The following is a 16,597-nucleotide window of genomic DNA, read 5'->3' on the forward strand; positions in this document are numbered from 1 at the left end:
GTCCTTCGGGAGGTTGTGGGCCTGAACAACCATGGGCTTGTCTTGCTACGCTCTGCCCTGAAAGGGGCGTGAGTAATAAGGGACCGTGATCCGGGAAGAGGATCACCGAAGGGGCAGCACAGATGGGTTCGCCCCAGTGCTGCTTGGCTCATCAGGCGGGCAGGCGGCCCAGATGGTTGCCGGCCCTTGGATCTCCCGTAAGATAACCCACCATATTACATAACGGTGTATGTAATAAACCTGCAGCAGTTTCTTACCCAAACAAAATTTGTATGGTGTGTTTTATTTATACGTAGAACATGCATGCTTCTGTGGGGGGGTGGGGGGTGTTGCCTCCTGCGGGCGCTAAGGAAAGAGACACATACTGTGATCTAACTTATTTAATATGTGGGATGAAAAAAGTAACTGTGTGTGGGAACAAACCACTGTTAAAAGTGTGCAGGGCTTATATCGAAGTGCTAGTGGGGATTTTTCAATACCACAAAAAACTTTACACATAACACTTGTTGCCAGAGTTTGGGTCCCAGTAACATGGTCAACTCTCTTAAATCACAAGATAATCTGATCGCAAACATTGTGAATTCTTTGTAGTTGGATAATGGAGGAATCCGGAAGATCAGACAGAGAATATTGCAGTGGTTTATTTTGGAAAGCACACAGGCTAAAACAACCGGCACCCATTACTGTTTGGGCGGAAAACAAAGAATCCTTATTAACACTTTGAGGTAAAAGAAACACACTGAAAAGACTGTTTTATTCTGGCATTCCAGGAACAACTGATATTACAAAAAATACTCTGAGTTTTAACACTGGATGAGGGAAAGAGAGTGTCATCCAGTGAACTGGACAAAAGAGAGTCCTGCTATCTCTCTGTGTTATTGTCAACAATGAAGATTTTTGGGCATTCGGCTGGAGCAAGTTAAGAGCCAGCCACTTCTCAACAGTTGAAAGAGATGTCTTTCAATGACTAGTAATACTGGATGTCTGATGTCCCTGATGAACAATCAGCTGAGTGTCATCAGCGTAGGAGACAACTGAAAAGCCATATGAGCTAATAAGTTGTAGCAAAGGCTGGGGAAAAAACATAACTTTCGAATCTGTAGCATGCAGTTTGCATGCAGCTCTTTGATGGCAGTTCATAGTTCCCTGTGCTAGATTTATTACAATTATAAGTTACGAATTGCAAGTAACTAAAGGATGTCTGTGATAAAAGCAGTAACCCTTGGAGCTATTCGCATTAAAAACAGTTCTGTGATCTGTATGGTACACGTTTTTTTTCGGCAGGCATATTAACCCTCTGCATTACAATAGATGACTCAAAACTACCAATAGATAAAACTCTGTTCTCTCTCCAGCAGGAAGATAAACCACCTGAGATATCAATCTTGACACTTTTATTGTTGCCTGAAAATTGCTGGGTATACAAGGAACTCTGCAGTGAGAGTGAGAAGAGAGTCTTTATGCTGCACAGTCCTGCTGATTTTGTTACTGGTAGTCGATATTGTAGCAATGCAGCAAAACCAGCCTCCCCTCCTTCCAGTCTCACGGAGAAAAACGCCTAGTGCTTTGATGTTGATTAGAAGTGTAAGGTCTTTAAAGAGGTAGGTCAGCTTGGAGAGAACATTCATTGTAATACCTTCCATTGCTCCTATCATGATATGCAAAGGTCTTCCCATCTGATGGATCAACGTTGATTTCTTTTGCGTGCTGACGATGAGCTGTGAAGAGTGCGTGGACAGAGTATGGGTTATTCAGTTATTCAGACTCACACAGCTTGAGCTGTTATATTGCATATGAATGGGAATACCACCTTGCGTGAGTCTGTCCCTCTCTGAGCCAATGTAACATTTAACATCTCTAATATTCCTCTTGTGCATGGGTACAAGCGAACAGGCCTATAGGGCAGTCTGAAAGTGCCCAAAGGGCTGGTCTGAAAGGCCTTCTTTAGGCCTGGCATTACTTAAGACCTTTGATTTTATTAAAATAATATGTATAATATACTTGCTTAAAAAGGCTTTCATCCACCTCTCTTTGCCTATTGGTCTGTTTGTGTGTCATGCCTACTTTGCTTCCACCCACTAAAGCATACAGCATGGGGCAATGAGGCAGCCTTCTTAAGTCTCTGGTTAAGGTCACTTTGATTGACTGCATTTGGCTCTTTTACAAGGCGCGCATCCACACACAATGAGTTGCCTTTAGTACCAGCATTGCCTGATGTGACAATAGGACACATTTGAAGTGAGCACAGGCACATTCCAGCTTTATCAGTTCCTGTCTCCTTCATATGCTGTTGTAAATTCGTTTTGAGGTGGACTGCTGCTTTCATAGCATATCATATTCTGTTCCTGGACTCAGTTTCAAAAATGGTTCTTTAGAAACGTTGCCCAGGAAGAAAAATAAACCTTATGGTGTTTAATTTGCAGCACACTTCTAACAGTTTTATTTAAACATAGGTGGGGTGTAATTTGGGTTTTACTATCCAGTATTTTATACTGTGAATACTCTTTCTTTTTCTTTCTTTCTTTCTCTTTCTTTCTTTCTTTCTTTCTTTTTCTTTCTTCTTTTCATTGTTTATTTCCTTCTTTCCTTTTTTCTTTTTTCTTCTCTTCTTTCTTTATTGTCTTCTTTCCCTTTTGTTCATTATTTCCTTCTTCCTTTCTTTTTTGCCTTTTCTTTTGTCTTTCCTTTTTTACTTCTTTTGATTTTGTCTTTATTGCTTTTTTCTTTCTTTCATTCCTTCTTTCTTTCCTGATTTTATTCTTTTTTCATTCAATCATTTTTCTCTTTTTCTTTCTTGCTTTCTCTTTTTCCTTCTTTCTTTTCTTCCTTCCTTCCTTCCATTTTTTACCTTCTTTCCTTTTTCTTTCCTTCTTCTTCAATTTGCCTTCTTTCCTGTGTTCTTTCTTTTATGCCTTCTTTCCTTTTTCTTTGTCTTTCTGTCATTCTTTCCTACTCAGGAGGGTTCTGGCCTGGTAAAAAGGTTTACTTTGTGATGTTGACATGGTAGTTTTAAAACTACAAACACAGGCTGCAATGGTAGACTTGGCACAAGTTTAAAGTGCTAAATATCTGGGTTGCACCATCAGCGCTGCATATAATTTACAGGCCATGGTCACAGATACTGCCACTTTACTAGGTACTTAGAAGTAATTGTCATTGGCTATAAGATAAGTTAACAGGTTTTAAAGAGAGAGCACAAGCACTTTAGCACTAGTTAGCAGCGGTAAAGTGTGCAGAGTCCTAAGGCCATCGAAAGCGAAGTCAGAAAAAACAGAGGGTCGGAAGGAAAACAGTTTGGGGGGAAACCACGATAAGGATGCCAGGTCTAACACCTGTGTTGTGTTTTCACTTTATTACTGTTTGAAGTGCTGGATTAATACTTTACAGATTGCCTGTAAGTTAAGCCTGGTGGCTCTGTGCCAAGCTATCAGAGGGTTGAGTGCAGTTTAATTTAGGGTTGACTTGTGCCTTACCCTGACAAGGATTGTGGTTGCTGCTTGACCAGGGTTCACACACTAGTCAACCAACAACCCACTTTCTGTCAACAAGGAAAATCCCACAACAATTTAGAAAATTTTGATTAAAACGTAATGTTATTTGAGACCAAAACAACAAAAATCCAATCAGTAGAACTGGAGAAAGGCAAATTCAAAGTTTTAAGTGAAAATAGTGCCTCGAAGCAAAAAGTGGTAACTGGTTATCTGGTCCTGCCAGACTGGGACATAGCCACGAATTCACGTTGACCACAATTCAGCGTCAACTAGCTACAGGAACCAAGTTAGGCCAGCTAAACAAAAGTACCATAAATCCTGGTCAGGGAGCGATGTGAAGTCCCATGTCGAGGATCCATCGTGTAGCAGAGGCGATGCGTGGTCCTGCATGGAGATGCTTCACAGAGCGGCAGTTCTGAGTATCTGCAGTGGCGATGCAAAGTCCTGAGTCGGGGATGCATTGCTCAGTGTTTTCGATGTGGAGGCCCCTTCCGAGGACCCAGAGTCCAGGTGCTGTGTTCACGGTTGTTGGAGCCTGTTGACTCCCTGAGGCTCTGATCAGGAGGCCAACCAACTGGCCCTTGGAGTCACTTCAGTGGTCCTGGGTTCAAGATGCAAGTCCAGTCCTTCACTCAGGCAGCAGGGCAAGAGAGTAACAGTCCTTCTTGCAGAGCAGCACAGCAGTCCTTCTGAGTATTCCACGGTCCAGAGGTGTATTGAAGAATTGGATATGAGGGTCCAATCAGGGGCGTAACACAGGCCCCCGCAGCCCCCGCGGTGCGGGGGGGGGGCCAAAGCTCCAGGGGGCCCCCTCAGCACATCACTCTTACCGGAGAGCTCTTGATTGAGCCCGGAGGGGTCTCTTCACATCCCTTGCGAGGGCCCCTCAATTTTCATTATGCCAGTGGGTCCAATATTTATACCTGGTTCCCACTTTTAAGTAGGAGAAGGTTAGGGAGGTTCCCACCGCAGACGTGCATGGATTTTCCTGCCTCCCTGAACCCAGATTGTCTGACGTCACAATAGACTAGTGTCAAATCCTTTGTGAGTGTGCTCAAAAAGAGCCTTTATGATGCACAAGTGTGGTAGGTGACAGCTCATTCCCTTCATCAATCAAAGATGGTCCATCCTACCAACACATACTGCCCTTTGTTTCACTGTCTGGGAGAAATACACAAAGACCAACTGCCAGCTACACCAAATCATGTGACCCAGTAAACACACTGCAGGCACCAAATGGTTGGGACAAGAAAATGTCAGCTCCCTAAAAGTGGCATTTTCAGAATTGTGAATTAAAATCCAACTTACCATTAAAGAGGGCTTTAAATTACAATTCTTTAGACCCCAAATGCGATATTCCTACTTGCTCACAATTAAAAGCTGTCACTTATTAAATGTAATAATTGAACCCAATGTTATCCTATGGGAGCGGTAGGCCTTGTAGTACTGGAAAACTAATTTAAGGGTTTTTCACTAGCATGACATGTAACAGTTCGAATTACATGTCCCATTTTTTAACTACACTGCACCCCGCCCTCTGGGCTGTTTAGGGTCTGAGACATGTTTTTATGGTCTCCCTAAGTGGATGGCACAATGAAAGCTGCGGGCCCACAAGTACCATTTAGTTTGCAGGCCCCACGTACATGTAGTACCACATTACTAAGGACTTGAAAGTAAAATAAATATGCCAGTTGGGTGGAATACAGTATTACCCTGTTTGAAGGAGAGAGTACAAGCACTTAAGCACTGGTTAGCAGTGGTAAAGTGCGCAAAATCCTAAAGCCAGCAAAAATGAAGTCAGCAAAAACAGGAGGCTGGAAGGCAAAACATTGGGGGAATACCACACCAAGAATATCAGGTCCAACACAGAGCGCATCTCAATCACTTACACGCTATCTTCAGAGCCTCCGTTTTCTGGGAGAGTCTTTCTTTGGATCGAAATTACTTCATTTTACTGTCTGAATGTCTAAAATTGCGCACGACTTGTTTTTTGGCTAATCACTAGAAACCTGTGTAATGCTCAGGAGTCACCGATTTTACAACTATGGGCCTCATATACAAAACACCATCACAGTTGCAAAGTCTGCACCTCTCAAAAATGTAGGCTTTGGGATGACAAGAGGGTTTTGTTTTGTCCTAACTTCTTTGTACAAGTCAGAAAGGTTTTTTATGATTCACAAAAAGGTGTGTTTTGCAAACCATTACAAATAAAACAAGCATTGGCATAGCCAATAGGTCTCGCCTTTGGGACCTTATAAGTGTTTAGCCATGCAACAGTTGCATAACTAAACACTTAAAAGGTTCCAAAAGCGAGACCTATTGGCTATGCCAATGCTTGTTTTAACTGCTGCAATCTATTGAAGCCTCACGGAAAACATGAAAGCGGCCTGTGCAGCCGCGAAAGTGATCGCGATCAAACATCAAAGCGGCCGAATGTGAAAGTAATAGCGGTAAAGCGCGACGCGCGCACCCGCGCACATGCACTGTAGGTCTAGGCTGGCCTGGTAGCACTTTTTGGAGCCCTCACAAAATGTCTCGCCAGACCAGCGCATGCGCTGGGTCAGGCGAGACCTAAAAAATAGGAGGAGGCATGAAAGGGACATCCTCCTCAATTTTGGAGATGTGCTATGTGTCCATGCTTTGTGACCTTCTGCAAATGTGCATTTTGCAATGTGACTACTTAATATAGTTGTAACATCAAACAATGCTGGGCAGGGTGTAAAAGGTTGGAGCACAATTTGCCCTCATTGTTTGCAACCAACCCAGTGATACCACAACAACCTGAATCACATACAGGCACGAGTCCAACATATGGAGATTATTCTGTGTGGCTGGTACTTCTGTCCTGATGGTTGAATATTTGGGACCAGCTAACTCTATGCTCAGGATGTTCTTGTGCAGGTATAGGAATCTTTGAGGTTTGTAACATTGCCTTTGTTCCAAATGATATTACTTGGACTTCAGAAATGTGCCAAAATAGATAATTGAAAGAACGAACATGCGATTGCTACCGACGGACATGTATAAACAGGATTCCGTAACAAAAGCAAATATTAATTATTAATTTGCAAAAACAGTCAGAGAGGTCACAATAACACTTAGACAGTGCGATCAAGCCAGGGCCGTTGCTATCCTCACTGTTTTCCATTTATTTCCTCCCATTTGTTTGCAGGGCTCCCTTTTGGCGGATGACACAGTGCAGAACGGAAATGCTACTGAGAATAAGCCTGCGGGGGAGCTGCCTGCCCCTCCCCCTCCTCCTCCACTTCCAGAAAGCATGTCCTACCCACCACCTCCACCACCACTGCCAACAGAGGGCCGCTTATCCCGGTCCGGCTCCAGCCAGCGACACTCTTCCAATTCCACCGGAAGTAAGTCTCAGCTTCACTGCTCTTCCTTGGCCCTGGTTCGGGGTTTTCTATTAGCAGACAGACTCCAGGTGCAGCGCTGCTTCATCTTCAGGGGTGTTGTGTCTGAATGTCATGGGCAAAATCTTGATGTGCAAAAATATCATAGGCTAAATATCACCTATCAAAAGAATGTGCAGATAAGTATATTTTTACTATTCACACACTACATCCATGTGCCTTGAAGAAAGAAAGATAGATAGATAGATAGATAGATAGATAGATAGATAGATAGATAGATAGATAGATAGATAGATAGATAGATAGATAGATAGATAGATTTGTACGGACAGATAAATAGATAGGCCAATAGCTAGATAGATAGATAGACAAATGGACGGTCGGACGGACGGGCAGACGGACAGACAGACAGATAGATAGTGTTGTTAAACGAGATAGGCAGTCAGCTAGATGGATAGATAGATGGATAGATGGATAGATAGATAGATAGATAGATAGATAGATAGATAGATAGATAGATAGATAGATAGATAGATAGATAGATAGATAGATAGATAGATAGATAGATAGATAGATAGATAGATAGATAGATAGATAGATAGATAGATAGATAGATAGATAGATAGATAGATAGATGTGTAGTGTGCGCCTATATTGCCATCCGGTGCTTACTATGACATTTATAAACCACAAGCCCAAGTAGTTTATAAATGTCACCTGAACCCCGAGCTTTTGCATTAGCCGAGCAACTGGTAAACTACTCCATGGATGACTGTGGCATGTGAGAATAATACCAGGGGCCGTATTACAGTAAGTGCCCCAAGTGCACAATGGGTGTTTGTGCCCGCTTTGTGTGCCCCCGGGGCACTTTGGCATTACAGAAGAAGGGGCACAGGCACTTGGCCGTCCCCTTCAGTAATACCAATAGCGCTGGTACACTCAAAGCGCCAGCTCTACCTTCAGGGGGTGTTCGCTGGTTTGCATGGGGGGTGTGCTCTATTAAAATGAGGGGATTCCTTTGCCTCTGCGCCGTATTAACAACGCAGGCGCAGAGGCAAAGAAGCTCTCAGGGTGGTATACTGTGAGTGTGCCCCCTGAGAGCAACCCTCTGGAGGTGGGAAAAGGGGTAATATGGACCCCCAGACATCCCCTTGCAGGCAGGTGCAGTCACTGAGTGCATCCACCTGCAAGGGGGTCTCTAATCCCCTGTAAATGTGCAGGTGGCAGCCACTCCGTGTTTTCACATGAATGCACTGTCCTGAGCCATCACAAGCTCGCGGCTGCCCTGGGGGCAGCGCATTCACCGCAATAGGGCGAACTTTAATTGTTTGCACCGGGTACACCTTTTAATACGTGGGCCAGGCGGCAACAATGAAAATGCTTAATATGGCCCCAGGGGTTTCATCATTTCGTAATTCTTCATACAACACCCAGACCAGAAGAAGCTCAGTGCCAGGCTGGTGCCCTGCAAGGTTTGTGACCAAAAGAAGAGCAGATGCCAGAGAGGGCTGTACATGCGATGATGCCTCAAGTCGAAACATGCTAGTGCTTGAGGTGCGATCGAATGCACAAGAAGAGGATGTTCAACCTCTCCAAAATGGTTCAGCAGAGGTGCTGAGGGAATTAGAGTAAAAACCACAATGGACACCTCGAACCCTCCGTACTATATTGTGTGTTATTCTAGAGCGGTGGTTTAAAGGGCAGAGTCCACAAAATGGGAGAGAAAGGATATATGTCTATCTACATAGCTGTTTGATACAACACCAAAAACTCAACTACCAACAAAAATAAATTAAAGAGTTTGTTTTTGTAAAACCTTTAAGGCCTGTGCTGCTGCCTGCGGTGTGATGCCCAACTGTAGCCAGATCCTCTCAGTGCAGAGATTCATCTCACAGATGAATCGTCTAAAGCATAATAGCATTGGCAATTTGGTGGTTTAACAGAGTATAAATCTCTGTTTTTTCAGGGGAGAATTGAACCTTTTAACATTCAAAAATACAAAATCAACTCCTGTTATTCAGATTTCCAGATAAATATGTAATATAGTTTAAAAAAACACATCCATTACTCAAGAAATGGACAGTTGTAACACAACTATCTATCCAACTTTTAAAGGGGCCTTTTGTGAAGAGAAAATAACTAATCTCTGTACTCTGTCCTTTCACAGAAGCAATAAACATTCTAGGATGTACTTTGGTTTAATGCTGTCTGCTTGGGCTTTGAGTCTTAATAGGGCATCCTTCGCCTGTTAAGAATGCCGAGAGTGAGTGGATATGGTGATGGGGAGCCCATACCAGCTTTTATTGTGTGACTCTAGCTACAGAGCAGTGGCAAAATGTGGAACTTGGTGTGACACAAATTATCAGGAACGATGAGTGTGGGAGTGTCATGTCGAGGGCGGGGTCCAAGTTCTGAGTTTAGATATCTATTCTGATTGCGTCATCAAGGTACAAAATAAAATAGCAAGAGTGGAATGTAAGAAGCGCAATGCAAGAGGTGCTTTTGTTTAATTATTATTTATTTACAAATGAAAGCATATCTACCAGAGATGAGGTAGAAAGAATTGCATAGAATGCACATGACACACATATGAGGTTATATGGACACATTTAGCAGCTGTTAGTAGGTGGGTGAAGAACACAACAAGAAGTGATGCTATTTAAGTAAGACAAAATAAATATTATTACTGTCCAGGATTGCTCCACGGGGTTGATTTGGGGCTCATTCAGCAGTGGGATATCCAACACAGTTTGTTTGAGGGTACCGATGAAAAGAGGCCGGGAGGTATGTCATTGCTAGGAGCTCATCAAGAAGACAGTTTCAGGAATCTGCATTTAGGGTATCTCCCCTTACTTTATTCATTTCACCATGGATTATAAGGTATAATTATATTTGTAGGCAATTGAGTTACTGGTTGAGGGGGGTGGAACCCTGCTCAAGCAGCAACAGCAATTCTTGTCAGGGTGAAATACAAGCAAACCCCAAACTAACCTGTGTTTAACTCTCTTGTAGCTTGGCACAAAAGCAATCAGGCTTAACTTAAAGGCAATGTGTAAAGTATTTAAGCACCAGACAAACAGTAATGAAGTGAAAACTCAAGAAAAATCCTACACCAATCTAGAATAATAAAAAACCCACCCACACGTAATCAGGGCTTTTGTGCTTCAGGGATCTTTCAGTGGATAGCTGTCTTTATATGAAGAAGAGTATGTAAAATGTTGCTTTATTTTATTTTTGGTGCAGCAGGCTTCTATACCCAGGATACACATTTGTGGTATTGGCATCAGTGGAGTTTACATGCCCTCTTTTATTGTTCTATGAACCTTTCCATCAGTCAGTTACTCTGGGCAGTCCTGTGTCAAGTGAAAGTACGTTGCATCTTTTTTGTTTTTATATTTCCTTTTGGTTTTGTGTTAAACAAAAGAAACAAGAAAGAAAAAAATGGGAGCTCAAGTTACAAGTCAGAGATGCACCCCCAGCAGATGAAACCACAATCTAACAATGATGATGCGTATTCAATACATGTCCCAACAGATGCTTAGGAGCCACTTATTGTACTTTCTGCAATGTCCATGTTTTGTTTCCTCCCCTCCCCCTAGGTTCTGGGTATTAACCCCGGGTATGCTCTAATTATTGGGCGAGTAAGGCTGCGTTTCCCCCCCTTTTTTTTACATTCACCAATCACATTTTACTCGTCGCCATCAGCTAGTGAACTGGATGGCGGTTACATCCCATAAGGAGGCTCAGGAGAACTCAAGGCATTCAACGACGCTCCCCAGACTCTGCACCCCTGTTGTCTTTTCTAGTCATCTTAAGGTACCCCTCCTCTGCCAGTGCTTACGCCTTCGTGTCCCAGAGCCATGCATCAATATTAGGGCATTTATCCACCATTTCACCATGCATCTTTTTGCCAGTACCAGCACTTATTGGAGAAATTTGTATTGTATTTCTCTCTTTTTTGGCTTACCTATAATGCCCAAAAAACAGCTATCAGGGGGGACCAATTGATTGGTATTCCAATGACTATGTTTAGGCGTTCCAACTCAGTAACCCAGTGGTGCCACACAAGCACATGACCACACCTGGTGCATATATGTGGTGCAGTTCTCCCTATGCCATGGGCAGGCTGCCATTCTGCATGGGTATATCTTAATGAACTGCACCAGTGTCATGGACATGCGATGGATGGCCTCCAGCTGCCTCAAGTTAAATGGGGACAGGACTGAGGTAGTGGTGACAGGAAACAATCCAGCGCTCTGTGACCAATTCGTATGGCCATCGTACTTGCCCCTCCCCCCAAGTCCGAAGTAATGAGCATAGGTGTCACCCTAGACAAAGACCTGTAGATGGCCACTCAAGTAAAAAAAGGTGTCAGGCACCGATGAGGTCTCTTCGGAAGAAACTCAAATGGCTTCCTATGAAGTCTTTGAGAACAGTGGTCCAGGGATTGATACTCTCCCAATTGTACAACAGCAATTCCCTCTACCTGGGCAGCCAGCCCCTCATATGTTACTAGAAAGCTGCAGGTTGCCCAGAATACTGCAGCCAGAGCATTGTCGGGACTGTCTAAAACACAATTTGCACGAGCAGCCTTAGTGCATTGGCTGCCAATGAAAGAGAGAGTAAACTTAAGGCCCTGTGCATTGCTCACAGGGTAAAGTACCCTCAGGGACCACATGTCCTTCAGCATCTCGTCACTCCCTATACTTCCTTTAGAGATTTGAGGTCAAACAATCTCTCTCTGTTAACCGTTTCCAGAGTCAGGAGAGCAAGAGGGGGTGGCCGGTCTTTCGGTTACCTTGTCTCAAAACTCTGGAATACTCTTCAGCTGAAAACTAACCTTTTCACCCAAGCAGAGTAAAACCTCCCACATGTCCTCACTGTGTTGCTGCCAGTGCCGGGAAGCCCGCACAAGGGTAGCTGTTCACTCTATAAATATTTTATAATAAAAAACAGTAACGGGGAGTGGTTTGACAAAAATCTGGTTAGGTAGTCCATCCTGAGTGCCCGAGATGAAGGTAGTTCAAATGTTATAAAACACTTTAAGTGGTTGTAGGCATTCTGCGTAGTGGAGTGACATGCGTACTCTTTGTCCATTGGCTGCATGCGTCTCCAGAGGTTGAAACGGCCTAGGTTAGTCATGACTTCTTTCAGTGTCTCAGTCATGGCTGGTTTAGTGGTGTGTAATGATGGTGACTCACGAAATCGCTGCACACCTCTCGAGAACAACCACAGATAACCATCACCTAGTGCCATTGAGAAGAGTCATCCGCTGCTTCCCTAAGTGAAGAAGCCCAAGGCCCTACTCAGTAAGCCAATATTGTGAGCAACAAGGGTACCATTCTTTGCTATGGAGATACTCTCTGAAGGGAAAAGTTGTACCTCCTTGTTCCGGGTCGTGGTGCCGCTGGACTTCATCAAGCATCCCATTCACTGTATTTATTCATAGAACCATCCTGACTTCAGATCTTGTCTCTCCTAGAGCCTCCACTTAGTGCCACATCCAGAAAGACGTCCGGCTACTGACAGTGCCCTCCTCGGCACTGTTGGCCTGCCTGTGTCTCTCATGCTTTACAGGGGTCTCCTTCTCCCAATATTCAGAAAAGCCGACAAGTACGGATGGCCCGGGAGCAGCGGTACCCAATCGCTGCCTCGGTGGCTGCAACAACTCTCCCCAAGTCAAGCCATTCTCAAGCCTCTTCCAAGGAGGTGAAGAAGTGGGATTTTCCAGCATGCTTAACACAGAGCTTTGCAGGAAAGAATAACATTTATTTCAAACCTATAGCCCTTAGTCTTTGTTTCACTGGGTCAAATGTATGACGGATGCATTGTACTCTATAGGTTTAATCCGAGGAAGATTCTGGTCGCTGTTCCTTCATAGGCTAGGTTGTCAATGATTCTAACCTTTTGCAGGACAAGATCTTGCTCTCTGTAGTTAAGGCGCTTACAAATGACAGCCTGAAGTGGCTTCTCAGGTGGAGGAGAAGGCGCAAGGGCCCCATGCACCCATTCCATGGTGAAGTATTGTGAAAACCCCTTGGTAAGTCTCTGACCCAGTTTACCAGGGATACCACCCGAGCCCGTTCTTCAATGCCCTCCAGGAACCCAACAAACCTGGCAGAAGCGGCACTAAGCACCCTCCACCCTATTGTCAAAGTGATGATCCCCTTCTGAGAGGGTGCAAACAGTGCTTTTTAATTTGTTTAAGTTCGGATGTGAGGCCTGCGACAGGCTTTTCTATTTTAAGGGTCCACCTATTTCCTCTCTGTAGAACTGTCTGTGGAGATTTACCTCTAAAGAGATGGTATCTATTATGGATTCCAGCAACTGCCTGTTTTCTCCATCGTAGCTAAGACCTGCGCCCCCCGTAGAACTGTCTGGTGCCCAGGTGGCTTCCTTCTCTGGCTCTGTGCCCGTACCTGAGCCTTGCTAGGTCCTTTGGCTCCTGACGCATACTTCTCCATCTTTGTTTGTTGCACCGTTTTAGGGGCTTTATCCTTTTCCATGACCAATGTGTGTGTACCAAGGAACAACAGAGGCAGTCGGGACAGGAAGGCAGTGACAGCAGTACGTAATTTGTGGACGGCAGTCTGCCGTCTGCCGCATGGACCTCCGAAATCTGCAGTGAAACCTACAGGAAGATCAAGGACAAGCTAGCCACTCCTGAGGGGCCCAGGTTAAAGAAAGTGCAGGACATGCCCCTCCAGCAAGGAACTCCAACATTTCCTCAGCAAAGCAGCTCCCCTTCAGGTTAGCTGCAGCTTCAGGTTCTTCATTATAAACTGCTCGGGTCTGCCAATATCTGTCCTATTGTGGAAGCCTCCTCTTGAAGGTGCCTCTCCCTGATTCTAATTCAAGTGTCTATGTTCTCCTCCACCTGTCAGCACCATCAGCAGCTGCTGCATCGTCCTCCAGTGCCACCATATTGAGTCGGGTAGCGTGGACCATCACCAGTGTTCCCCGAAAGCTGCTCACTATCAGAAGAGGATCCCTAATTTCTCTGCTCATTGTAGTATACCGATGTGAGCGTCCACAGTACCTCCCAACCACCAGCCTCCTCAGCAGCCCCTGATCACATCCCCATTGCTTCTAGGATGGATTGGACTGTGCAGACTCACAATGGCGTTCCTGGGTCACAGCAGTCAATCCCCCAGAAGGGGCAGGGCCACCCATACCTGTGAGGCGAATTTTCAAGAAAGGAGCGCAGCACAGACACCCCCTGATCATAATCCGAAGAGATCGTGATCACCTGGTGCCCCCCAGTGCTCCCAAGTAAGGCGGCTCGATCTCTCTGTTTGGTTCTGCATTACATGGCTGTGGTATGTGGGTTATTGGTCACCTTCAGTGGCTTCCAGGGAACACAGTCAGCCTTCAGAGTTTCATCTGGTGACCCCAAAGAATCCAGGAATATTTAGGATGACAAATCAGGCCACGGCACCACAGCAACTACATGCTATCAGACATGTTGCTTGGCTATGCCCCCAAGTTACTTATGTTTTTCAAACTTGGGGGAGTTAATTCTTTTGGTGGGATCCACTTTATGCCACATCAACTAATTGGCAAGGACTTTAACCCCCTTATAAGTCCCTAGTATATGGTACCAGTGGTACCCAGGGCATAGGTAATAAAGGTGTCACAGGGCCTGAAGCACTGTTTGTGCCACTCTGAGTGACCTAAGTAAACTACTGACACCAGACCTGCCACTGCAAACTGCTCACAATCGACTTTGCCATCACCATGTGTGGCAAAGTCAATGCACTATTTTTAATATGTGCAAGTCACCCCAAGGAAGGGATCCTGAGCCCAGGAGACAGGGTGCATTATATTAAAGATGTAGACATGTAAGTGCAAGCTTTTATGTCCCGATAGTGGCCTTTACCATTGAAGGATACTATAAGTATCCATAGGATAACATGGACTGGCACCCGGGCAAACACGAGGTCACCAGCTCCATTATGGTACCACAGAAATATGTCATGTTTTGTATCAAGCAATGTGCCTCATCACCCCTGACATGCATCTTGTGTCAAAGACAATGTGACATGCACCCAGGTGGCTACCTTAGAGGCTTCCTACCTGGATGCCCCAGCCTTTCCTGTGCTCTGAATGCCAGCTTGCAGCTGTCTCACCAAGGCAGGAATCTGTACCTCTGCCAGGAGGTGTGAACTATCCCAGGAGTCGAAACAAAGGCCTGGACGGGAAGGAGGTAACACCTCCCTCCTTGGCATGATAGCTGGTAAAGTGGCACATCAAGGCGTTAAGCTTCAAAGCCTTCACCTCCTGTGATATGCAACCGGGCTACTTCCCAAAGGAGGAAACAGCTTTTTCCCTGCCCCCAGGCTTCTGCGCAACTGAGCAGGTGGGAAAATTATGTATTCAGGAGGTGTATAGTCCGAGAAGGCTAGCCACACCTCTAGGATGGGCTACCTTATCTGTACAGATGAGGAAGACTTCTGCCATCTTTAAACGTGGTAGAATAGAGGGATCTGGGTAGAAAAGGTGACACACATCCAGGGGCAGCTCCTCTGCTATAGCAAAAACATGGAATGATAATAACTTTTAGTTATTATCATTTTATGTTTGCCTGCTTTGCGGGCGGGCAGGTGGGTGGGGATGCTCTGCGAGCAGGGCAGTGGAGGAGTGGTTTGCCCACTCCTAAAAGTGTGCAGCGACTGTTTAGTCAGTCCTCTCGGGCTGCCCAAACCAGTCATGCGCACTTTCCCACTTCTCCATGCAGGCTGCATTACAGCCTGCATGTAGTACATGCCCACCCCTCCAGCCCCTGGCTGAGCGCCGTATCACAGCTCTCAGACCAATCACAACACTGCAATTGCAGCGTTGTGATTGGCTTAGGGGAGGGAGCCTGTCTGCCTGCTTCCTGTTCCTGAAATCGGAACCAGGAGAGAAGGAGCAGTGACGTGGGACATGGCAGCGGCAAGGTAAGTGATTTTTTTCCCTCCGTCTCGCAATCACTACCCCTGTGCAACCGTCCCCCCGCAACCCGCCCACCCACTACCTGCGAATCATGCCAGCCACTGCCCACCCCGGGATGTGGTCACCTTAGGGGTGTATTAGCCAGTGGGGATAGTAGCCCATTGGCCAATTGCACCCTTAGCCCTAATGCCTCTAAAGCTAGGATTTAAGGGCTACCACTGACACCAGGACCTCAGTTAAGATCTGACAGAAACTAAGGACAAATAAGAGACCCATGTCTGCAACAAGAGGATCTGTGTGAGAAAGGTGTGATTATCTTCACCTGTGGCCCCCTTCCTGAAACTCCGAGGGATCACCCAAAGGTAGATGGTCCAATGCATTGTGGGAAGCATAGTCCTAATCTCCAGCAAGTTTCAAGAGGCTGCCATTTACCTTCTGATGTCGAAATAACTTTTTGCTGAGCTTACCGCTGCCAAAGCTTGTTGGTCGCAAGTCTGGCAACCATCCCCTTTACTCGACACTGTACCTCGAGGGAACTCTGCAAAACCTTCAAATGACATAAGCAATGGTTTTGTTGTTGACTTTTTGCACCTGGTTCCCCACCAGCGCCTTGTAAGCGATGAAACCAGTTTCCCCGCAGCTCCTGCTTCAATACCAAGGGCAGCCAGATCAACTCTGCACCTGGGATTCTCAAGCCAGGTAAAATCGAACTGACTGTCGTGGCGTGGTTCTGGGACCTGCATCACCTTTACCCACTTTGGGTTCCAAGCAACTTGACCTGCAAATGACCAATTGTCACTACTG

The 16,597-nt window shown here is 45.3% G+C and overlaps 1 protein-coding gene across 4 annotated transcripts in view; it reads left to right on the top strand.

The window, feature by feature from the left end:
* Positions 1-16,597, top strand: part of ESPN (espin) — an 888,237-nt gene that overhangs the window by 626,786 nt on the left and 244,854 nt on the right. For all 4 annotated transcript variants that reach the window (XM_085608893.1, XM_085608894.1, XM_085608891.1 and 1 more), the window contains exon 9: positions 6,664-6,862. In XM_085608893.1, coding sequence (XP_085465019.1) covers positions 6,664-6,862 — 199 coding nt within the window. The remainder of the gene's footprint in view (positions 1-6,663; positions 6,863-16,597) is intronic.

Source organism: Triturus cristatus, chromosome 1_2, assembly GCF_964204655.1.
Source record: "Triturus cristatus chromosome 1_2, aTriCri1.1, whole genome shotgun sequence".
Classification (NCBI taxonomy): domain Eukaryota; kingdom Metazoa; phylum Chordata; class Amphibia; order Caudata; family Salamandridae; genus Triturus; species Triturus cristatus.